The 24,796-nt window shown below is 42.3% G+C and overlaps 2 protein-coding genes and 1 pseudogene across 2 annotated transcripts in view; 1 reads left to right on the top strand and 2 right to left on the bottom strand.

The window, feature by feature from the left end:
• Nucleotides 1-24,796, bottom strand: part of LOC134401988 (MAP kinase-interacting serine/threonine-protein kinase 1-like) — a 758,389-nt gene that overhangs the window by 241,505 nt on the left and 492,088 nt on the right. The gene's annotated exons all lie outside the window — the stretch shown is intronic.
• Nucleotides 6,512-7,427, bottom strand: LOC134402000 (uncharacterized; annotated as a pseudogene).
• On the top strand, nt 18,173-19,240 carry LOC134402001 (mas-related G-protein coupled receptor member H-like). The gene has a single exon (XM_063131365.1). The coding sequence runs from the start codon at nt 18,173-18,175 to the stop codon at nt 19,238-19,240; it is 1,068 nt and encodes a 355-aa protein (XP_062987435.1).

Genomic DNA, 24,796 nt, shown 5'->3' on the forward strand with positions numbered 1-24,796 from the left:
ATGACCCCGGGACGATCCTGGGTTAAACCTTAGGCCTAGCTAAGGCCTATGCTTCTGCAGGCTACATAGTGGAGACATAGGCCACAGCTAGACCTAAGGTTTATCCTGGGATCATCCAGGGTTCACCCCTGCCTGAGCACTGTGTGTCACCTAGATGAACAGGTTTGACCCCTGGATGATCCAGGGATAAACCTTAGGTCTAGCTATGGCCATAGACTTGTAGTCATGCACAGTTGTGCAACATTACAAACCAAAGGCAGTGAATAAGAAAGTTCAACACCATTTGTACAGCACCATTTGTAACTCCCCCCTCTCCCCCAAATTCTTCAATATGTACTTTTTCTCTATATAGGAATTTGTGAGGACAGAATCATCTGCAGAGCAGTGATACCATCATGACAGAGCTGAACACAAGCTCCCATCAGTGAATTTCAGAAAATTGTCTTATAAAGAATGCTTCAATAACGAATATAGTTGTGCTATAATCACTTTTGCAGTGCGGACCTTATGACAATGCTGAACACAAGCTCCTCACCAGTGACATTCAGATATTTGTTTTATGATTACTTTGATAATTGGCCTCATTGGGATTACTTAGGTAATGGACAAAGAGTCTATGTTTTTAACATCATTTCTGCATTAACTGCCCTATTCTCCATATTTGGACTGGTGGGAAATGGACGTGTCATCTGGCTTCTCAGCTTCCGCATTAAGAAGAATCCTTTCACTACCTACGTCTTGAACTTGGCTGTAGCAGACTTTGCCACTGTTTTTTGCTCTCTTAGTACAGTTCATATGTATCTAACACATAGTATTATTTATGAAATAGTTCATGCATGCCTCCTTTTCCCATATAGAGCAGGTTTATGTCTCCTAACAATCATTAGCATAGGGAGATGTCTCTCTGTCATGTTTCCAATCTGGTACCGATTCCATCGACCAAAATATTCTTCAGCCCTGGTCTCATGCCTGCTCTGGGTCCTGTCGGGCCTCCTTTCTGGAATGTCTATTTTAGCTTTCCTTCAGGAACTTCGTTGGGAATTTCTACCAATGAGAATCATAATTTTAATTCTAAACATCTTTGTGTTTAGTCCTGTTATGGTGATCTCCACTTTGACCCTGCTCATCAAGCTCTGACATAACTCACGGTCACATCGCCCAGCAAGGGTGTACACAGCAATCTTGATCACACTGTTGTTTTTCATTATCTTTGCCATTCCGTTCAGTATTTTATATGTTAAGTTAGTAATTCGTGACCTGTTTGGTCAAATAATGTTTGCCAAAATGGTTTCTGTGCTCTTTGCAACAATCAACAGCAGCAACAACCCAATCATTTACTACTTGGTTGGGAGAGATAGAAAACAGCAGTCCCGGAAATCATTCCAGAGTGCACTCCAAAGAGTTTTCAAGGAGGAAGCAGAAGTTCAAGAGGACGATATCCTGTGAATGATATAAAGATAATGGTGGAGACATCCAATTGCATATGGCCATAAGACATGCCATCACAAAGGTGATCTCATATGCAGCCTTTACATGGAGAATTCTTTGAACCTGAATATTTAACATATAAGTATTGATGTTAGAGGATAAAATGGAAACCACTTGTGGAAGCAAACCAATAGTGATAACTTCCTGAAGTTCCAGTAAATATAGTAGAGACTTTTGCATAGTAAGGCTGCAATTTATTATGGTTACTGTGCAAAAGACAATCTCTCTCTTCCCCTTGCAGGACAAGCTGTTCACCTCAAAGACAGCTTTTGTTTGAAGTATCCCCCTTCTTAAATGTTCAGACCTACTGCTTTATATGTGAGTCAGATAATGGCTGGATGTGATTATTGATCTATCTTCAAAGAAGGGGCCAGGTGCAAATCTAGATACAAATTTTGTATATTAAATATATATATATATATATATATATATATATATATATATATATCACGTCTTTTATAATGTTGACTTATAATGTTGTAGTATTTGTATATATTGTATGAATTGTCCAGGGAGTGTCAGCTATTGGGTGGCATAGAAATGAAATGAATAGATGAATTAGTTTAAATCATAATCAAAATCATAGTAATACAAGAATTATAGGATTTGTCACCAACAAACTAAGATCCGGTCCTTTTCACTTCTCATTTTGAAAGCTCCAGGGACAGGTCCATGGTGCTTCTGAGATGGAGTTCATATGACTAGGATGAAGTTGTCTTATACCAGGTAGTTTTGCTGATTTAAGCTTTTATATCCCAGTGTTTGCCTTGAGCCTGTACAATAGTTATTGTCAATAGTATAGCAATAGTGATTCAGGGACTTCCATCAACACACTTCCCAGATTTATTTATTTTTAAAAATAAAATCTGAGGTCTCAACCAGTAAAATATTCTGCCTCCTTCCTGGTGAAAGAAAGAATCTTAGAACTGTTGTCAGGTTTTCTTTTAGTTTTTTAGTTATTCATTCCACCCCACCCCAAACCATAATTAATCATTCATAGAATCATAGAATCATAGAGCCCGTTATTCCGTGTCCTGCACTCTGGGAGGATGGAGAAGAGATCCTGGCCCTCCTCTGTGTGACAACCTTTTAAGTATTTGAAGAGTGCTCTCATGTCTCCCCTCAATCTTCTCTTCTCCAGGCTAAACATGCCCAGTTCTTTCAGTCTCTCTTCATAGGGCTTTGTTTCCAGACCCCTGATCATCCTGGTTGCCCTCCAGTGAACACGCTCGATAATATATTCTTTATATATATATTATCATAATATATTCTTTATATTACACTTAAGATGCATACATGTCCTTGGGTTATTTCTGTTTGTAAGGAATTATTCTTTCTTTCTCAGTTTGATAGTGCTGTTGATCCACTTGAAACTTTAATAAAGTTACTACAGTCTGAATTGAATTGATTGGCCATTCTTTCCCTTCACTAGTAACAAGCTGTAATGCAGGAGACTACATCAAGGACCCAGGAGAGGAGGCACCACTCCCCCAGGGTGCATGGCGATGGGTCACTCTGGAAGAGTTAGAAAGCAGTTTTGCTAAAGAAATGAAGATGAAACAGCTGGATGGGGGAAGGATTGCAGCACAAAGGGAAAGACTGCCACTTTCGTACCATGAGCCCAATTTCTGTTGGAGTCCCACAGCTTCTATTCAAAGGATACAAACCATGCATGTGAAATGTTTCCACACATTCACCATCCTATGTTGCTTGCTCCTTAGTGTATTCCATTCATGCAGTGATTTTTTGGCTGCCTTCCAAAACCGCACAATTGTTCAAAGTGCACATTTGTAAACTGCCCTGATTGCTTGGAGATACACAGCCTAAGGATGAAGTCATCTTTAATGCTTCTTCTCTTACTGTCACTCCTCTCCATAATGTCTGTGATGAATGTGGACTATATCAACTAGTTATAGGAGAAGAAGGGTGTCTGCGCGGAGATGAAGCACTTCTGTGTCGCTGTTATGATTATTGTGGGTGTTATGGTTTTTAAGGATGTTTTCAATGTGCACGGTTTTTACTCTGTTTTTATTTGATTGTGGTTTCTTATTCTCTGATATGTTTTTGTGAACCATGCTTAGGAAAGCAGCATAGAAGTGACATGAATAAATAGGCACAATTAGGAGCAAATCCAAAACACAATGTGTTCCACATTGCTTCTGGCTAAATTTAAACTACCAAAAGCATTAACACATGATCAGTGTGTGTGTGTGTGTGTGTGTGTGTGTATGTATGTGTGTGTGTGATTAAGCCTTCCTCCAGCTGGTAGGAAGGGCAGCTGTCAGCTTCCTGTATGTCTTGAAACAGTTTGACTGATGACGGAGATGAATACGACTATGATCCTGTAAAAAAAAATACCTATAAGATTTTGAACTTACAATAACTTTGATAAGTAATCCATTTCATTGTACAGCTCTTGATGAAGGATATATAGATAGATAGATAGATCCGAAACGTTGAGCATTGTACAAGTTTGGTTTAAAGTTTTTAGAACATTTTTTATATTTTGAATAAGAAAAATAAATAATTTTTTTGACATTTCGTAGCACCAGAGCTAGTCGCCTCTTTTTTCTACTGTCTTGAAAGGTTGCCACACACAGGAGGAACCTTTCTGCAGGACTTATGAGCTCGAGTTACATGGAGTCAGATTCCAGCTGGACACCAGCATTACAGCTCCCATCAGCCAGCTTAGGCCAAAATAAATGTGTTCATCTTTAAGGTGCCACAAGAGTCATTGTTTAGTTGTTGTCGTTATTATTAATAACAACAAAACTCTTAAGAACTGGTGTGTTTTTGAATAAAGGGAAAGCATCTTTTCTTAAATCTTCTTAAGGGAGTTGGGGTTGAGATGTTCTTTTGTTTAACCTAAAACATTCACTTAGGATTGTCCGGTGGTTTAGCTTTGCCAGACTCAATAGATTGAATTTAGAGTATAACCCTATGCATGTTTAGGCAGGGGGGAAAAAGTCCTGCAACTATCAGCATTCCCCAGCAAGTAGGTTGATCATTCAGCACAGCATCTGGATACTAGCACTTGTGACTCCACCTACAAGACTAATAAAAAAAGCTGCAATGGAAAATAAAGATGAATTATTCAGCTTAATTAATCTTAAATAAAGATTTAATTATTTCATTTTCCTTCTCAGGTCATTGGCCTTTTTCAGGAGGCATTATGAAATTAGCAAAGGCAGTCTTCAATGTCCAAAGATGGAAGAGGCAATATAAATAAGGGTGACCAACTTTCTAGTTTTGCCTGGACTGGTCCGGATATTCGTGCTTATAACCGCGGTCGGGGGGGCAGATTTTTTAATATTTATTAAAATGTCCAGGAAAGGCATGGGGATGGAGAAGAGCAGGTGCACAGATATCCTCCTAGCCATGCTAATGGTGTAGCCAATCTGCACACTTTTCAGAGGCTCAAAAAATGCCCATGCTAATCGAAGCCTCTGATGGGGGCCTCTTAGAGCTGCAGCCATGTCTTGCTTGTCTTCTTGGGAGCTGCAGCCCAGGAAACAATGGGTGAGCCAGAGAGAGAGAGAAGAATGGAAGGAGCATGCAAATAAAGCCTTTCAGGCAGGCCCTTCTCCTCCTCCCCCATTGGGTCCTCCTCAGCCTGCCCTCCACACCAATCAGGGCCTCCCTGGCAACTGTCATTAGGAGAAGGGAAAAAAACTTTCCCCTCCTCTCCCCCCACCACCAGGGCCTCCAATGTCTATATTGCCCCCTCTATGTCTATATTGGGACCTCCACACACACCAATCAGGGCCTCCTCAGCCACCCCCCCCCACATCAGCACAAGAGGCCTGAGTGTAGGGGAAAAAACTATTATCTTCCACTCCCACCCCACCATTGGGGACTCCCTGGCTCCCCACCCCCATGTCTGTATCAGGGCCTCCAAATGCTTCAGCACAAGCAGATTCAGAGAAACTGGTTTTTGAAATTACTTTTTTGCTGTTTGTTTATTTATTTATTTATTTATTTATTTATTTATTACATTTTTATACTGCCCAATAGCCATTTTGTGATGAAAATTGGTAATTTGAACCCACTATGCACAGTTCTTCCTCCTTTCAATAAATCTGCTGCTATACCGGTTGTGGCATAAGGTAAAGCAGTCTTTTTCTTCCCACACACATAGTTTATTAGTGTGTTGTACAGGTAGGTTTTGCCACTTCCTCCAGGTCCTTCCAGAAAGAAGTATCTCAGTTGTCGTCCACTCTCAGTGTTTTTGACTGCAGCTACAATTTCATCAAATGCCTCTTTCTGAACTTCATTTAGGCAACTTAGCCTCAGCGGCCTCTTGGTCCGCATCAAACTCCACCTCAACCGGGAGAGGGCCAGGGTCAGGCAAATCAAAGTCCTTGCATTTTAACCCATGATGGAGTAATGTTTTTGGGATGTCTTGGAGCACAAGTAATTCCACCATATTGTCCATGTGCTGTTGCCTGTAATCTTCCGTCATATCTTCTTTGAACTTCTCCTACAAAGTCAGGGCATCTGTTGGCGAGTTCAACGCACAAATAAAGGTGAACATAGCTGCTGGACCCTGAACAGCTGCAACTTCTGTCAGACATCTCTCCCACTCGCAGTCATCGTCCAGCAAATGACATTGACTTGCTGCCTCCATGGAACTTGAAGAAACCTGCCCACCAACTGTTTGAATGTCTTCAAAGCTTTTTGCTCCTTTCACATTGAGGAGTAAGAGGCGCAAATAAAAGCGCTCAGTATCTTTGGGACTAACGGCATACATTCTTGGGATGACCTTCTGTTTGCCTACCTTCCTCGGTTTCCACTGTCCTTTTGAAAAGATGTCATGGTATGGGACCTCAGTCTACAGAAGCTCCCTGGAGCTGGGATTTTCCTTATTCAGCTCAAACCAAGCCTCAAGCGTTGTTTTTGTTGAAGAAACTCGCTGTAGAGATTCTCACTCCTGTCCAGGGACAAAGTACACAGGTTGTTGTATGGGCAGATGGACGGCCAGCTGGATAAAAGCATGTGAGCGGTCATGCATTTTGTTCTCTAGTCATTGCCACATGGCCTCGGGAGCACTTATATATCTAGCTTCCAAATAGTTCGCTACCTCATCATAAATGAATGTTTCATCAGCTGATGTTATGGCAACATTGGCACAGTTGTACCCTTTGTACACATATTTAAAATTATACTTAATGGATTTAATTGATGTACATACTTCCAAATTGATAAAAGCATTGTGTTTAAGTGTGAGGAAGGGGTTGTATGGCACGATCCATCTGTTGTCAACTTTATGCTTCCCAACTTCCATCTTGGCTCCTGGCCTTCTCTGATACAAAGGGTACCCAGAAACATTCAGTAAGATCTCCTCCTGAAAATTCTTCGGGAATTCCTTGGTACATTTGGCGCCTTCCATGCAAGGTGCGTAAGGATTCTCGCTACCACAAGGCCCATGCACCATACACCATTTGACGATTTCATACAACCGAGGCTCTGTAACTTTGTCAGGAATTTCAGCTGTCACTAAGTTGTTAATGTCTTCAGGTGTTCGAATCTTATCTTCCTCCCTTAAAATGAGCAAAATATGGGCATGAGGAAGGCCCCTCTTCTGGAACTTGATTGTGTACACAAAGGCAACAGGTCTCCCCAAGAAATGGCGGTCCAGAATGTCTGTCAACAGTGCCTTCAGCTTGAGTTTAAATACTCGTGCCATCAGGTCCAGCTGGTCTGAAGGTTTCTGTCCAGGAAAGAGATTTGTCTTTCACCTCAGACCAGGTCAGATGACACGTGAAGGAGATAAAGAGATCAGGTTTTCCAAAAGCTGAGACTATGGCCATTGCATCACGGTAACATTCTTTCATGTTATGTGGTGACCCTTGGAAATGTGAAGGCAGAATAACAGTTCTGCAGATTGGAGCATTTTTCGCTGTAGCATCCGACAAATGATCCATAAGACCCTTGTGCATTCCACCTTGAGCTTGGCCTGTTGTGTGCAGATGTAGTTGAGGTTGTTCACTTCAACCTGTAAATAGTAGTCAACTATTGGGAATTTTCTCTGTCACCAAGTCTTCCTGCACCCTTGCAGGTCAGGGGCTACCTGCCTGCAAACTTTCAACCTCCTAGATCTTCTAGTCTTTGAGATACTTTGGTCTGGACAGAGGACAGAAGACAGAGCAACTGGCTATTATTAGATAGGATTATTATTGTGTAACATTGGTCTTTGTATATTGAAAATGGTGTTTGCTAAAACTCTGAACTTTCTGTCCAGTTCTTTTACATGTTGCCTGCAAGTATTTTCATGTATATATCAAAATGTATGCCATCTTGATGTACAACATATGCCCATTCACCTTTTAAAGCTAGGGCTGTGCAGGGACCCCTGATCCACCTCGGAGGCCAATTTGGAGCCCCCAAAGTAGCCCTGATCTGCCTCGGAGGTTCCCAATCTGCCTCGGTGCCAAAGCTGAAGTGAAATTCAGACCCTCCGAGGTGACTCTTGAGTTTTTCTGGTTGCCAGCTGGCAGTTGGGCTGCACAGCCAGCACCCAGAAAACTCTTCCCACTTACCTCGTGCCTCCACCGTCCAGTGGAGGCACGAGGTAAGTGGGGAAGAGGAGGTAGGCTTACTTGCTGCCTCTGTTGTCACTGCCATCTTTCTTCTGGTGGCTTCTGATGCTGTCAGAAATGAAAAGGAGTAGGCATGTGATAGCTTAAAATCGCGCAGCCTACTCCCTTTAATTTCCGACAGAGGCACAGGAAGCCACCAGAAGAAAGATGGCAGCAGTGACGGAGGCAGCAGGTAAGGAGATGGGGGGGGGGAGGTGGTTCTGAAGCTTCAGAGCCAATTGGCTTTGGTTTGGACCACCCCGGACTTCAACCAAACCACCTTGGATTCAGTTCAGAAGGGTCCAAACAACCCCAAACCGCTTCAGATTTGGGGTTCGGATCCAAGGCAGTGCACAGCCCTATTTAAAACAATTCAATGTTCCTACACATAGCTTTTCAAACAAGGGAATAATTTTGGGTCATTTCACTTGCATGTGATACAGTTGTCTTGTAAAATGTCCTTGAGTCCTGAATCTAATCTGCTTTTGAAAAAAATCATGCCTAGAATCCCTATACTAAAGCATGATTTGTGCCAGTCATGTTGTTAATGACCTGATATATCAGCTGAACAAGAAGCCTCTTCAATATAACTGTTCTTCTGTTAGATTAATGGGAGAGAATCAGGTTATGAAAATCTCAATTAATCTGAAATAAGCAAATTGTTTGTGCTTGCATTTAAAAGGAACTTGCCTGTGAATTTTGAGATAGATTTAGCTATTGCAATTGCAATAGTCTATAAATCTTCTCTGAAGTTCACTAATAGTGCAAGCAGGAAGGAACACCTTAATTCTAAAATCATGGCCAGATTTTTTATCAATTGGAGAGTTTTTCAGATGTTCCCCATCCCAAGGTACAAAGAGTTCATGTGGGGCGTCCTTTATGCGCTATTCTCAGAAGCGTGTTCTCTTTCTGGGTTCAGAGAAAATTATTGAGCAATTTCCTCTTTTCTGTGTGGATACATTCTAACAAGAGGCACATGAAGTCAAAGAGGAGAACTAGATTCATGAAGGACATCTGTCTGGAGGATTGCTGGACCACACCAAGGATTTTCACCATCACCACCAGGTATGCATGTGGCTGTTAATAGTTCAACTTGTGCTTGCATCAATGTAACTGAGATTCTGACATTCATGCGAGGTAGCAAAGAAATACCATGGGACTATTCCAGTTCAGGATGGGTCACAGGGAGTCCGAAACAGACAGTAGCAGCTGGTGAAATCTTTCTTGAAATCAGGGTCAGTCCAAACAGAGGATCAAAATAGGCAGGTGTCTGGTGCATCAATATTCCAGAAGCAACTGGTTCAGACTACTTCTTTGGCTGTTAGCAGGAAGTGATCACCTGATATAATGTTGATATAATGTCATGCTGCTGATTGTTTTACGTAGTAATTTCAACCTCAGCTCTTTTGAGGCATCCTTTATTAATTTTGTCATGAGTTCTAAAAAAAAGGCCAAGGGGTAACAGAGTGTAACACAAAGGCTTCCAGGCCCAAGACTTTGGCAAAGTGCCCACTCCCTACATCAGATTCTTTGTCTTCAGTTGACAAGGTGCCTGATGTTCCATGGATTTTAGCTCATTTGGCCACTTTAGAGATGGAAGAAGGTGAGTTGGCCACAGAATGGTAAACAACTGAATAATATGGGGACTGTTATAATGAGAGCCCGGGGATGTATGGATTTGTAAAATCCTTCTGTCTGCATTTTGTGGATTTTCATCTGATCATTGACTGAATCAGATTATTTCCAATTTCCAATTAGCATTTGCATAAATTTGCACATTCATCACAAAATGCACAATTCCATCAATGTACATTTTATCCTTTATTCTATGGGCATTTTCAGCCATTGTCCAACCAACTATGGAAATCCAAACTCCTTTAATTCTGCTGTGGTTATCTCTGACATCTGTAGGAGCACCTGCAGTTCAAAATTTACCACTATGTCACTGGTTGGAAGGGATGGAATATGGCTCTTTTGGGCTAAACAAAGTAGTGCCAGGAGAAGATGAAACTGACAAGGATATTTACAAGAGGGGACTATGCCTCTGAGGGCTACATAGTGGAAACATAAATTTGTAGTCATGACAGTGTTGTGGAATTGGAGAATGCAGAGTGTGTAGCGCGCACAATAGTTGGCTCACTCAGCTGATAACTTGTGAGGCTTACTGAGGAAAAATCAATATTCACATACGTTCAGTAAAAGTATTTTACTGAGCAAACTTTCATTACACGAATGGTCATCAATATATACACGACATATACAGCACACTTCACCAACGACAGCAAACAATGACAATGACAACCAAGATGCCTTTAAACAGGGATATCTTAAATACTTTCCCCCCTTTCGTCCAATTAACCAATTGTCTCTGCTTCAGGTCTTGCATGTAGGCCATTACTGCCAGGATCCCATTTGAACACCTGCTATTGTCCAGAAACAAATCTGCCAAAGATTTTTAACTCTTTAAAGCCATTCCCATCCTCTGTGGAGAAAATTCATCCCAACAGACAGTTGTGCAATATTGCAAACTAGGGCTGGGATCCGCTTCGGTTCAGAGAAGCGATAGTGGAGTGGCCTGATTCACCTCTGACATAGGTAGAGACGAATCGGGTCGGGGGGTTTCTGGCTGAATTGGACTTTCTTCCTGAGACTGTGCAATGTCACTTGGACCAGGTAACTTTTCTTTACAAAGGGAGGCATTAACTCATCTCCTAAACCAGCATCTGGCAACACTGAAACACTTTCATCTTCAGAATTATCTGTTTAAGAAATATCAGATGCACTACTATTGCCAGATAATTCCTCCTCCCAGTCAAGTTCTGCTTCAGTTAGTCTTTCCAAAGAACCCCGTGCTTCTGTGACATCAAACCAGTCAAGTTCCGGTTCATTTAGTCTTTCTGAGGAATCCTGTGCTTTTGTGGCATCAGACCAGTCAAGTTCTGATTTAGTTAGTCTTTCTGAGGAGCCCTGTGCTTCTGTGACATCAGACCTTTTCCTGAGTTTTGCTCGGCTTGTGAAGTAGTGGTCTAAAGATCCAAAAGACTATGTTTTTGAAGATGATGCTCTTGATGAAGCTGGGTGTTTTTTATTACAATTTGTTGTCTTTTTAATATGTAAAAAAAGAAATAAGAGGCATTGAATATGGTGGGATTAATTGATGAGTAAACATTCATAGGCTTACACTGTGAGTAGATTCTCCCCAACCCCCATTCCTGTCCTAATTCTCTGAGGAGAAAAAAGGAAGGTGTGGAGAAGGTACAGATTAATTCTTTCCTCCCCCTCTCATTTTTCCTGGCCTACTGTAATTAGGGAAAAAAGGAACAGATCCATGGCATAAGCAGATTAATTCTTCCAAGGGTGTTTTTCTTGTTGGCTGGCTGCTGGTGCTGGAGTATAGTTTGGAGAACTGCCAAGAATAAGTTTAAGAATCAGGGCTTTTAAGTGTTGTGCACTTATGAGTTCCCCCACCCCCAAACTTCATTTACCTAACCCTAATTGGTGGGGCAGAAAGTGGGTTCACTGGAGGCAGAGCCAAGGGGGTCACCTCCCTCCAAGAAACCTCTCCAGAATAACACAGAGAAAGCAGTTTGTGGCAGAGCCCACTTATTGAAGCAAGGGGAGGTGAGAAAGGAAGAAGCCCATTTCACACACAGGCAAACTGAGGCAGCAGCCAAATAAGAGTCAATTACTGAAAGTGAGAGAGAATTGGTTTACATAACTACAGCATAGTATGTTCCCAGAACCAATAGAGAGCATGCTTTTTAAGTGTCTTAGAAAAACACAATTTATCCAGAGTATGTCACAACACAGAGAAAGGCATTTATAGACAAGCCCACTTCTCCAACATTTAAATTAAAGGGAGATGGGAGACCAAGAAACCCATTTCACACATAGACAAACTCAGGCAGCAGGCGAATAAGAGTCAATCACTGCAAGTGAGAGTGTTTGGGTTATGTAATCACATGTTTAAGGGGGGGAAATGTGCCGCATCAAATAGGAGGGATTTCATAGAATCATAGAATAGTAGAGTTGGAAGGGGCCTACAAGGCCATTGAGTCCAACCCCCCGCTCAGTGCAGGAATCCACTTTAAAGCATCCCTGACAGATGGTTGTCCAGCTGTCTCTTGAATGCCTCTAGTACGGGAGAGCCCACAACCTCCCTAGGTAACTGGTTCCATTGTCGTACTGCTCTAACAGTCAGGAAGTTTTTCCTGATGTCCAGCCAGAATCTGGCTTCCTGTAACTTGAGCCCGTTATCCCATTTAGTCAGGAATCTTTATTAACTTGCACCACGAAAAGGAAAGAAATGATTTTTAAAAACACATGTTCACAATATAATTGAGATGAATTATACAGCAAAACAAAATGGATTCTAGGCCAAACACACACACACACACACACACGAATTTCTCAATCTGCAAATCACACACACACCAAACCGAAATGGATTTTTACACAACATGGCAGAACAGACTTAAATGCATTCCCTATTCAGTAACAACCCCTTGAAAAGATTTTTACATGAGTCTATTGGCTCTGATGGGAATAGTTTTTGTTAAAACAAAAGTATTTCTGCTAAGGGAATACCCCCAACACTGCAGGAAAATGATCCCCCACCTGCCCAGAAATGAACAAAGGAGATCAGCAACCACTACCACCACCAGTAAGAAACATTAAAAAATAGCAATAAGATCATACCAGGATGAAGATGATGATAATGATATTCTTGAAGCTGCCTGCCCCCACCCCACCCACCCCTGTTCAGATTGAGCTGGCCAGATATTATTTATTTATTTATTTATTTATTTATTTATTTATTTATTTCATTTCTATACCACCCAATAGCCGGAGCTATTGATAGGCAAAAGGTTAAACAGTAAAACTTTAGCAGAACTATTATACGCTGGGCAAAACAGGCTGATACCAAAAAGCAACATGCTGAAGACAGCGCGCCGAACATTAAAAAACCCCAAAAGCTTTTTGCAACTAGCACAGAAATATTCTACCAACCAGATTAAATTCACAAATAAAATGTTCCTGAATGTAGAAGATTGGAATAGTGTGTTGAGCATTTTCCTGAGAAACAATAATAGGGGGTGTTTTTATAAGGGACAGCAATAATATAAATGGAATACTAGATTGTCAGCAGACTGACTTAAGGGAATGAAATAAGATAACTTAAAGAAACGAAGGAGAATCTTTCAAAAATACTTAATTTAAACGGGGCGCAGTTGGCAGCGGTGGGGAAAGCAGCCCTGGAACTGGATCAAACCCTCACCCCCAGTGCTGTTGCCTTCTTGGCCATCCCAGAATGCAAGCAATTATAACAGGAGTCCAGAAACTGTGGTGGCAACTGTGGTGACAAGTTCCTTGTTTGCCCCCTCCCCCTCCAGATCCGCCACTGCCCCCTGCTCAATGCAGGAATCGTCCTTAAAGCATACCTGACAGATGGCTGCCCAGCTGCCCCTTGAATGCCTCTAGTTGTGGGAGAGCCCATGACCTCCCTAGATCATTGGTTACACTGTCATACTGCTCTAACAGTCAGGGAATTGTTTCCTGGTGTCCAGCTGGAATTTGACTTCCTGTAACTTGAGCTCATTAGTCCATGTCTTGCGGAAGTTTCCTCCTCTGTGTGGCCACCTTTCAAGTATTTGAAGAGTGCTATCATGTCTCCCCTCAATCTTGTCTTCTCAAGGCTAATGCCCAGTTCTTTCAGTCTCTCATCATAGAGCTTTCTTTCCAGACCCCTGATCATCCTCATTGCCCTCCTCCTAAAGGCCTAACACAATACATGCCTCTTGTGATGTACCATAGATGCAGTAGTATGGCACTGACCTACCATACCATAATAATTTAGAAGATCAGTAGGGGTTTCCAAGGCATCTGGTGGTGCTCACAATTCCATCAGTGTCCCTGCATGTTAGTAGGACTTATACACGACATACAGGAAGCTGGCAGCCACCCTTCTATGAAGTGAACAGTATCAAAAGTGAGGAGTGCTAGTCCCAAACATAAGATTCCTGTGGTATTGGGGCAGTAGCCAAGGCCACCGTGTATGCTTTCAGAGTAGACTTCGTTGGTCTGTCAAGACCCATATGGTGGTGGTGGGCAGTCATTGAAGGGAGGAAATAAAAGTTACACAACTGAAACCAGCTGTGAGCAGCAAAAGCTTACCTCCCTCTAAGTACCCTGTTGCCCTTAAGATCCCAGGTTGGGGTGGGAGTTTTCTATATCATCATCCATGAAGAACAAGGCCCTTGCTGAGAACTGGGCTTCAATCAAAGTTTTGGAAAATGGAAGGCTTCACCTTGGGCTCTGAGGTGCAGCGGGTCTTGCCTGAAGCACGCAGAGGTGAACAGGGACACTGCTTGAATCAATGGCATGGGGATGTTTTGTTAAAAAATGAAAAAGAAAACTTGGCCACCTTGGATTTAATGGCAAAGACAATCCCCACTGAAAGTAGTAAGGATCCCCCTGCCCCCCAGGTTATTTCAACCTTTGAATGGCATTTTTTACTTCCCCCTACCACCATGAATCATGCCGCTATCATGGGGCCCAGGGCTATGATCCAACACTATTATACACAGTTTTCCACCCCTTTTAGGGCCTTTATGTCTTTCCTGCCCATGACATTACAGAGGCAGATGTGTGGATTAATTGTATGTACAGATGCATCGAGGTTCTTCAGTCTGGTGTACTGTACTCTAAGGCCATAGCTAGACCTAAGGTTTATCCCAGGATTGTCCTGGGGTCAAACCTTTCATCTATGGCCTAAGTCAGAGGAGTAGTCCTACAGTGCTACACACCTGCCAAATGGGGATAACAGTTCAAAGTTCAGATGAAGCAGCTCTGGTCCACAAAGGCTAATCCCACAGTAACATTGTTAGTCTCTAAGGAGCCACATAGGACTCTTTGGTGATTTGCTACAGCACATTTTCACAGCTGAAAGGGAATTGCAGAAATTCATGGAGGATAAGGCTACCCATGGCCGTAGTCGTAATGTTTTACATTACTTTCGGTATCACATGTAGTAACCCCTCTAGTGCCCTTGTGGAAGGGGCTAGTGCTGTAATGTCCCATGTGTTGGCTTCTCAGAGGCATCTGATTGGCCCCGTAAGAACAGAATGACAGACTAAATAGCCCTTTGGTCTCATCCAGGCTCTTCTTCTTTTTTAAAAAGGTTAATTAGTACTGCAAACTCTTATAGAATCATAGAATAGCAGAGTTGGAAGGGGCCTACAAGGCCATCGAGTCCAACCCCCTGCTCAATGCAGGAATCCACCCTAAAGCATCCCTGACAGATGGTTGTCCAGCTGCCTCTTGAAGGCCTCTAGTGTGGGAGAAGCCACAACCTCTTGTATGCTACACCCAGAATCCTGAAAGGGTGCAGAGTAATTAATGTAGCCAAGGCTGATTTTAAATTGGACGGTTTCAGGAGTCCCCCATTCCAAGGTACAACGAATTTATGTGTAGCATCCCCATTCTCAGAAGTGCCTTATCTTTTTTGTTTCAGAGAAAATTATTAAGCCACTTCCTCTTTTCTGCATGTATAAATTATGTGTCCTACCCCAAGGCACAAAAAGTCAAAAAGGAGAACTAGATTCATGAAGGATATCTAACTGTTTAGAGCCTCTTGGATTGCTTGACAACACCAAGAATCATCACCACCAGGTATGTAAGTGGCTGTCAACAGTTCAGCTTGTGCTTGCATCAACTGAGATTCTGTCTTTTATGTGAGGTAGCAAAGATGGGGCTATTTTCAGTTCAGGATGGGTCACAGGGAGTTCTAAACAGACAGTAGGAACTGATGAAATCTTTCCAGCAATCAGGGTCAGTTCAAATAGAGGATCAAAGTAGGCAAGTAGGTAATGGGCTGGATGAGGAAAAACAAACTGAAGCTGAATCCAGACAAGATGGAGGTGCTCGCTGTCAAAGGCCACAACCTGGGTTTGGAGGCATGTCAACCAGTTATGGATGGGGTTACACTCCCCCTGAAAGACTGTGTTCACAGCTTGGGGGTGCTTCTGGATCCGTCGCTCCAAATGACCGCCCAGATAGATGCGACGGCCAGGAGTGCCTACTGTCAGCTTCAGCTGATACGCCAGCTGCACCCCTTCCTAGAGTTGGAAGACCCAAACACGGTAGTGCACGCGCTGGTAACTTCAAGGCTCAACTTCTGCAATGTGCTCTACATGGGGCTACCTTTGTGCCTAGTCTGGAAACTTCAACTTCAACTTTGTGGACCAGAGGACCTTCTCTTCTGTTGCTCCCAGACTGTGGAATGGCCTGCCTGAGGAGACTCATCAACTTAACAGTCTACTAGCATTCAAGAAAGCTATAAAGACTGATCTCTTCTGGTAGGCTTATCAAGTAGAATTTTAAGATGTTTTTAAAATGCTTTTAGGATTTTTTTAGATGTTTTTAACAATGTATATTATGTATTTTATCGTTTATTGTTGTTCCCTGCATCGATCAAAATGGAGAGGCAGGCAAGTAATAAATTGATGATGATGATGATGATGATGATGATGGTGTCTGCACATTTGCACAAATTTGCATTTGCTTAAATTAGCACTTTCACCACAAGATGCACAACTCCACCAGCTAATGTACATTTTCATAATTTAGTTTAAGGGTGTTTCCAGTTGGTGTTGCTTTATTTTACATATTTTTCGATGGCTAAGTTTGGGTAAACGTGCAGATTTTTTTTAAAAAAAACAGACCACAAATCTGCAGAATCCATGCAACTCTGGAAAAGCCAGCCCATTATGAATCCACAGGCAGAGTCATAGAATTCCAGCCTCCTTTGATTCCACTGGGAATACCTTCAACATCCCCAGGATCACCTGCAGTTCAAAATTTACACTAAATCTCTGGTTGGAAGAGATGGAATATGGTTCTTCTGGGCTTTTTAATGAAGTACTGTGTGGAGAAGATGAAATTGACAGGGATATTTATAAGACAGAGTACTATTCCTCTGTAGGGTTACATAGTGGACAGTTGTGCAGCATCCCTAAGCAAAATAAAAAAGTACAAAATCATTTGTGCAACACCATTTTCAAACCACCCCCGCAAACTGTTCAACTTACAATTTGTGCAAATGGCAGAACACTCCCCTGCACAAGTGCGAAATTTTGCACAAGTGCAAAATTCCTATGGAACCTGAAAAACAAAATCCACTTACCAGAACAGAAATGGTGCAGAATTCTGTAAGGCTTAAACAGAGCTGAATTCCCAGCATTCCGTAGGCAAAGAAGGAATGCCTCTGTAACATGTGCTCCATTCCAGGAAAGGGTGGGGAAAGGCCATGACACCTGGAAAACTCTATGAGGAGAGTGCTTATCTTATGATAAACCAAGGCCTTAGCTAGACCTACCGGATAATCCTGGATGGAGGAGGGGTGATCTCATGTTGCGATTAACGTGAGATCTCGCCCTTGTTTACACGTAAGGTGTGGTGACCTCTGGAAGAGAGGCGTCACGCACGCCATTTTTTATTTTTAAAGAGGAACGCTCGTGCGCAAAAGTAAGGCTTTTTAAAAAAAAATTAAGTCATTGCCCCGCTCCCCCCACCCTACCCTCGATGGGCACAGCATTCCTGAGGAGCGCTGCGCCCCATGCGTCAAGCCAGGTAAACCCACGGAAACGGGCCGCACACTCAGCGGTGTGTCTTGTGGACGCACAGGGATGATCCCGGGGTTCGCCCCGGGATAAACGCTGGTCTAGCTAAGGCCAAAGAATTACATAAAAGTAAAGGGTGAAGGATATTCTGAGTTTAAAGAGCTTGACTCCCCCAGAATGGGCTACATCTAGATATGCAGTCCAAATACACCCTGGACTTTCTCTCTCTCTCTCTCGTTTTAAATTTTCCTGAAATGTATTGGAATGTCTTACAGAGGCCTTAGCTAGACCTAAGGATTATCCCAGGCAAATTGAAGGGTCATCCCTGCCTGCTCCCAGGATCCATTGTGTGTCATTTGGATGCACAGGGATGATCCCGGGACAATCCCAGGATATAGGCCTAGTGTTGAGAATCTGGTTGTTTCATCTCATGAGGAAACAAAGGGTTGAAGCTTTCTGACATATTCAAATTAGACATTTACGAGAATGTGCTTATTTATTTCCCTCTCTATCCTTTATGAAGATAGGAATCATCTGCAAAACAGCGATAACTTCATGACAATGCTGAACACAAGCTCCTTGCCATTGACATACAGAAAAGAGTCTTATGGGGATTACGTCGATTATTGGTTTTATGAGGATTACTTCAATAATTTGACTTCTGTGTATTACTACAATTATTGGTCTCCTGAAAATTACTTCAATGATGGATATAAAAGCAAGAACTTTAAAATATTTCTCCCATTCATTGTCCTGTTCTGCATATTTGGACTGGTGGGAAATGGCTGTGTCATCAGGCTTCTCGGCTTCCGCATTAAGAGGAATCCTTTCACTACCTACGTCTTGAACTTGGCTGTAGCAGACGTTGCCACTATATTCAGCTCGCTATTTGCATTTCTTTATGATCCATTTCATAAGTCTACCATTTCAATAATATATATATATCTATTCCTCCTCTTTCCATATAATGCAGGTCTGTACCTCCTAACGATCATTAGCATAGAGAGATGCGTCTCTGTCACGTTTCCAATCTGGTACCGATGCCATCGACCCCACCACTCTTCAGCCGTGGTGTCATGCTTTCTTTGGGTCCTGGCAGGCCTCCTTTCTGGAATTCTTATTTTAAATACGCTTTCGGGACAATGTTGGATGGATGGCATCAGAATCACAATTTTCTCTCTAAACGTCTTTGTGTTTACTCCTGTTATGGCAATCTCCACATTGACCCTGCTCTTCAAGGTCTGCCATAACTCATGGTCACACCGCCCAGCAAAGGTGTACACAGCAATCTTGATCACACTGTTGTTCTTCATTATCTTTGCCATTCCACTCAGTATTCTAAACTTCATCCGAGTAATTGGTGCTAATATTGATGTAGCAGGAATTCCATTATCAGTTGCTGTGCTCTTTGCCGCAGTCAACAGCAGCATTAACCCAATCATTTACTACTTAGTTGGGAGAGATAGAAAACAGCGGTTCAGGAAATCGTTCCGGAGTGCACTCCAAAGAGTTTTCATGGAGGAAGCAGAAGTTCATGAGGTGGATAACCTGTGAATGATGTGAAGAAAATGGTGATGAAATCCAGTTGCATATGGCCATAAAACATACAATCACAAAAGCAGTATCACCTACAGCCTTTACATGGAGAATGCTTAAAACCTGATTATTATTTGTTTAACATATATGGATTTCAAGTATCTATGTTATAGAATAAAATGGATTCTGAAGGCCAAAGTGGAATCCACTTGTGGAAACAAAACAACTACAATGGCCGTTTCTACACCTGCCTTTTTTTCCTGGGATTGTCCCGGGATCATCCCTGTACATCCAAATGACACACAGGGGATCCCGGGAGCAGGCAGAGATGATCCCTCAATTTTCCTGGGATAATCTTTAGGTGTAGAAAGGGCCAATGTCTTCATGAAGCTCCAGTAAATAGAGTAGAGAACTGTGTATAGTAAGGCTGCAATCCATCATGGTTACACTGCAAAAGAGCATTTCTCTCTGACCCCCTACAGGCCAAGCTGTTCAACTGAATGACCGATGTAATTTCAAGCACCCCCCCCCTTCTTAAATGTTCAGTCCTACTGCTTAACGTGTGGGTCAAGTAATGGTTGGATCGGATTATTGATCCAACCATCAACCATTGATCCAGCCTAGCCACAGTAGTGCATGCACTGGTAACTTCCCAATTAGACTACTGCAATGCACTCTACGTGGGGCTGCCGTTGAAGATGACTCGGAAGTTGCAACTAGTGCAATATGCATCAGCTAGACTGCTGGCGGGTACATCTTACAGAGACCACATGACACCAGTCTTCAAGGAAATGCACTTGCTGCCTATATGCTTCCGGTCGGAATTCAAGGTGTTGATAATGATATTTAAAGCCCTAAACGGCTTGGGACCTCGATACTTGAGGGAGCGCCTCTTCCTACATATGCTTGCCCGAGACTTGAGAACTGTTGGAGGAGTCCTTCTCCACATCCTACCACCGCAAGGCATACACTATGGCGGGACAAGGGAGAGGGCTTTCTCTGTGGTGGCACCCTGACTGTGGAACGCCCTCCCCTTGGAGGCCTGACTGGCGACAACGCTGATTTCATTTTGGCGCCAAGTAAAAACATGACTTTTTAGAAAGGCTTTAATGGTTAAATTCACTAAGATGACACATTGTTTTAACTGTTTTAATTGTTTTTACTGCTTTTAAATTATACATTGTCTTAACTTGGTTCATTGTTTAATTTCTTTTTACCTGTTTATATTTATTGTTGTATACTATATGCTTTTATCTGTCCGCTGCCCTGAAATCCTAATGATATAGGGCAGGATACAAATGTTTTAAATAAATTAATTAATTAATAATGAATATCTTTATAGAAGGGAACAGGTGCAAATCTAGGTACAAATTTTGTATATTAAAAAAAATTAGACCACAATTTTGAATCATGTTTATAATTTTGTAGGCTTTTATTTATTTTTATGCATTGTTATGAACTGCCCAGAGAGTGCAGCTATTGGGTAGCATTGAAATGAAATGAATGAATTGATTAATTAAGAAGAAGAATTCAAGACATTATAAGGATTTCCCACTACCAAACTAAGATCCAGTCCTTTTCACTTCTCATTTTGAAAGGCCCAGAGAGAGCTCTGTGGTGATTCTGAGATGGACTTGATATGACTAAGGGCTCATCTACACCAAACAGATATGCCACTATGAAAGTGGTATGAAATCAGTATATAAAAGGCAGGAGCCACACTACTGGTTTATAGCGGTATTGAAATGCACTGACAACTGTTGGGGCTCATTGACACATACCATATAATGCTTTCACACCACTTTCATATTGTTATATCCTGCTTGGTGTAGCTGTGTCATGAGCCCCAGCAGTTGTCAGTGCACTTCAATACCACCATAAAGCAGTAGTGTAGATCCTGCAGTACACTTCAGTACCACTATAAAGCAGAAGTGTGGCTCCTGCCTTTTATATACTGATTTCATACCACTTTCATAGTGGGATATCCTGCTTGGTTAATCTAAGATGAAATTGTCTTACTGCAGGTATTTATTGGGTTTTAAGCTTTTATATTCTAATACGTGGCTTCAGCCTATACAGTAGTTATTTGTAATAGTATGGCAATCATGATTTAGGTACTCCCCTCAGATTTATTTAAAACAAAATATCTAAGGTCTCAACCAGAAAAATATTCTGCCTTCCTTCTGGTGAAAGAAAGAATCTTAGAACTGTTGTCAGGTTTTCTTTTACTTGTTTAGTTATTCATTCCACCCGATCCCAAACCATAATTAATCATTCTTTATATTACACTTAAGACGGATACATGTCCTTGGGTTATTTCTGTTTGTAAGGAATTATTCTTTCTTTCTCAGTTTGATAGTGCTGTTGATCCACTTGAAACTTTAATAAAGTAGGGTGACCATATGAAAAGGAGGACAGGGCTCCGGTATCTTTAACAGTTGTATTGAAAAGGGAATTTCAGCAGTTGCCATTTGTATATATGGGGAACCTGGGGAAATTTCCTCTTCATCACAATGCTTAAAGCTGCAGGTGAGCTGCCCTCTTTTAAATCTGGTCACTCTAGTATAGCTCTTGCAGCTTTAACTGTGAAGAAAGAATTTCACCAGGTTCTTCATATATACAAATGACACCTGCTGAAATTCCCTTTTCTATGCAACTGTTAAAAATACAGGAGCCCTGTCCTCCTTTTCATATGGTCATCCTAAATAAAGTTACTACAGTCTGAATTGAATTATCATAGAATCGTAGAATAGCTGAGTTGGAAGGGGCCTACAAGGCCATCGAGTCCAACCCCCTGCTCAATGCAGGAATCCACCCTAAAGCATCCCTGACAGATGCTTGTCCAGCTGCCTCTTGAACTGATTGGCCATTCTTTCCCTTCACTGGTAACAAGCTGTAATGCAGGAGACAACATAAAGGACCCAGGAGAAGAGGCACCACTCCCCCAGGGTGCATGGCAATGAGTCACTCTGAAAGAGTTGGAAAGCATTTGTCCAAAAGAAATGAAGAGGAAACAGCTGGATGGGGGGAGGATTGCCGCACGAAGGGAAAGACTGCCACTTTCGTACCATGAGCTCAATTTTTGTTGGAGTCCCACAGCTTCTATTCAATGGATACATACCATGCACGTGAAATATTTCCACACATTCACCATCATATGTTGCTTGCTCCTTAGTGTATTCCATTCATGCAGTGATTTTTGGCTGCCTTCCAAAACCACGCAATTGTTCAAAGTGCACATTTGTAAACTGCCCTGATTGCTTGGTGATAGACAGCCTAATATTATTATTATTATTATTATTATTATTATTATTATTATTATTATTATTTATTTATATAGCACCATCAATGTACATGGTGCTGTACAGATAACACAGTAAATAGCAAGACCCTGCCGCATAGGCTTACAATCTAATAAGTTGTAGTAAACAATAAAGAGGGAAGGAGAATGCAAACAGGCACAGGGAAGTGTAAACAGGCACCGGGTAGGGAGAAGCTAACAGTATAGAGTCAGAACAAACTCAATATTTGAAGGCTATAGGGAAAAGAAAAGGTTTTAGCTGAGTTTTAAAAGCAGTGATTGAGTTGGTAGTTCTCAAGTGTTCTGGAAGAGCGTTCCAGGCGTAAGGGGCAGCAGAAGAAAAAGGACGAAGCCAAGTAAGGGAAGTGGAGGTCCTTGGGCAGGCAAGAAGCATGGCATCAGAGGAGCGGAGAGCACGAGCGGGGCGATAGTGTGAGATGAGAGAGGAGAGATAGGCAGGAGCTAGACCGTGAAGAGCTTTGAAGGTCAGCAGGAGAAGTTTATATTGGATTCTGGAGTGAATTGGAAGCCAATGAAGAGATTTCAGAAGTGGAGTGACATGGTCAGAGCGGCGGGCCAAGAAGATGATCTTAGCGGCAGAGTGGTGGACAGAGACCAGCGGACTGATGTGAGACGAAGGAAGGCCAGAGAGAAGAAGGTTGCAGTAGTCCAACCGAGAGATAACCAGTGCGTGAACGAGAGTCTTGGCAGAAGAGACAGACAAAAATGGTTGAATCCTGGCAATATTATACAGGAAGAAACGACAGGATTTAGCTACTGCCTCAATGTGAGGAGTAAAGGAGAGCGAGGAGTCAAATATAAAGCCAAGGCTACGAGCTTCCTTGACCGGAGTAAGCGTGACATCGTTGACAGTAAGAGAGAATGAGAGGTGAGGAGAGGGTTTAGGAGGAAAAACAAGCAATTCAGTCTTTGCCATGTTAAGTTTCAAACGACGATGAAGCAGCCAGGCTGAGATATCTGAAAGACATGCCGAGATACGATCGTGAACATCAGGAGAAAGTTCCGGAGATGAGAGATATAATTGTGTATCGTCGGCATACAGGTGATATTGGAGGCCGTGAGATTGGATAAGCTTACCCAAGGGCAGCATGTATAGAGAGAACAACAACGGGCCAAGCACCGAGCCTTGCGGAACCCCAACTGAAAGGGGAAAAGAGGAGGACGAGCTGCCGTTAGCCGACACGCTGAAAGAGCGACCCTCTAGATAGGAGGCGAACCAGTTATAGACAGAGCCACAGAGTCCAAGGTCATGGAGGGAATCTAAGAGAAGATCGTGATCAACCGTGTCAAAGGCTGCGGTTAGATCGAGGAGAATAAGAATGGAATAATGGCCTTTAGACTTGGCAGTAAGAAGATCATTGGTGATCTTGGTAAGGGCTGTTTCAGTGGAATGCAAAGGATGGAAGCCAGATTGAAAGAGATCCAGAGCAGAGTTATTAGAGAGAAAGTCAAGACAACGAGAGTAGACCAGACGTTCCAGGATCTTTGAGACAAAGGGCAGGAGAGAGACAGGTCGGTAGTTAGACAGGGATAGTCGATCAAGAGTGGGTTTTTTGAGAATGGGAGAGACTGTAGCATGTTTAAAAGCAGAAGGAAATGAGCCAGAGGACAGAGAAGAATTAATGATGTGAAGCAAGGACGGGAGGATAGCGGGGATAAGATTAATAAAGACGCGAGAGGGAATCGGATCACGGGAACAAGTGGAAGGCTTCGACGAGCGCAGTATTTTAGACAGTTCATCAGCTGAGACCGAAGGGAACGCCGAGAGAGTTGCAGATATTAAAACTGATAAAACTGATAAAACTGATTTCTCCCCTCCCTGCAGGTAATTAAGACTCCATCCACTCAAGCCATTTGCAGAGTTGGGTGGGAGGGAAAGAAGGAGGGAAAGAAGGACCAGCTGCATTGGCCAGTTTGAAACCGAAACGTCATTGTTAATTATTTTGAAGTGCGTGTCAGAGAAAAATTGATAGATTTGCAGCTTTGGCTGGCTGGCATATCTCTTAGAGGCAGAGACTCTATATTAAGACTGCCTGTGTGGCATGTTTTGATTTCTTTAACAAGTTGAAAGGGCATTCACTGTTTTCCTGCTTTGGTTTTAAAATATATTTTCAAACATATTAAACTTTTAAATAGCCTTAAATCAGTTCCCTCTAGCCAGTGCTTCTTCTTTGGCCTAATTATTCTCACTAAGGTGGTAAACCCTGCCTGGGGTGTACATTTGATGTGAGGAAATCACCTTAGGTAGATCT

The sequence above is a fragment of the Elgaria multicarinata genome, chromosome 7, assembly GCF_023053635.1.
Source record: "Elgaria multicarinata webbii isolate HBS135686 ecotype San Diego chromosome 7, rElgMul1.1.pri, whole genome shotgun sequence".
Classification (NCBI taxonomy): domain Eukaryota; kingdom Metazoa; phylum Chordata; class Lepidosauria; order Squamata; family Anguidae; genus Elgaria; species Elgaria multicarinata.

Coding starts and splice junctions, on each gene's coding strand:
- LOC134402001 (XM_063131365.1), top strand. CDS start 18,173: ATGTGCTTATTTATTTCCCTCTCTATCCTTTATGAAGATAGGAATCAT.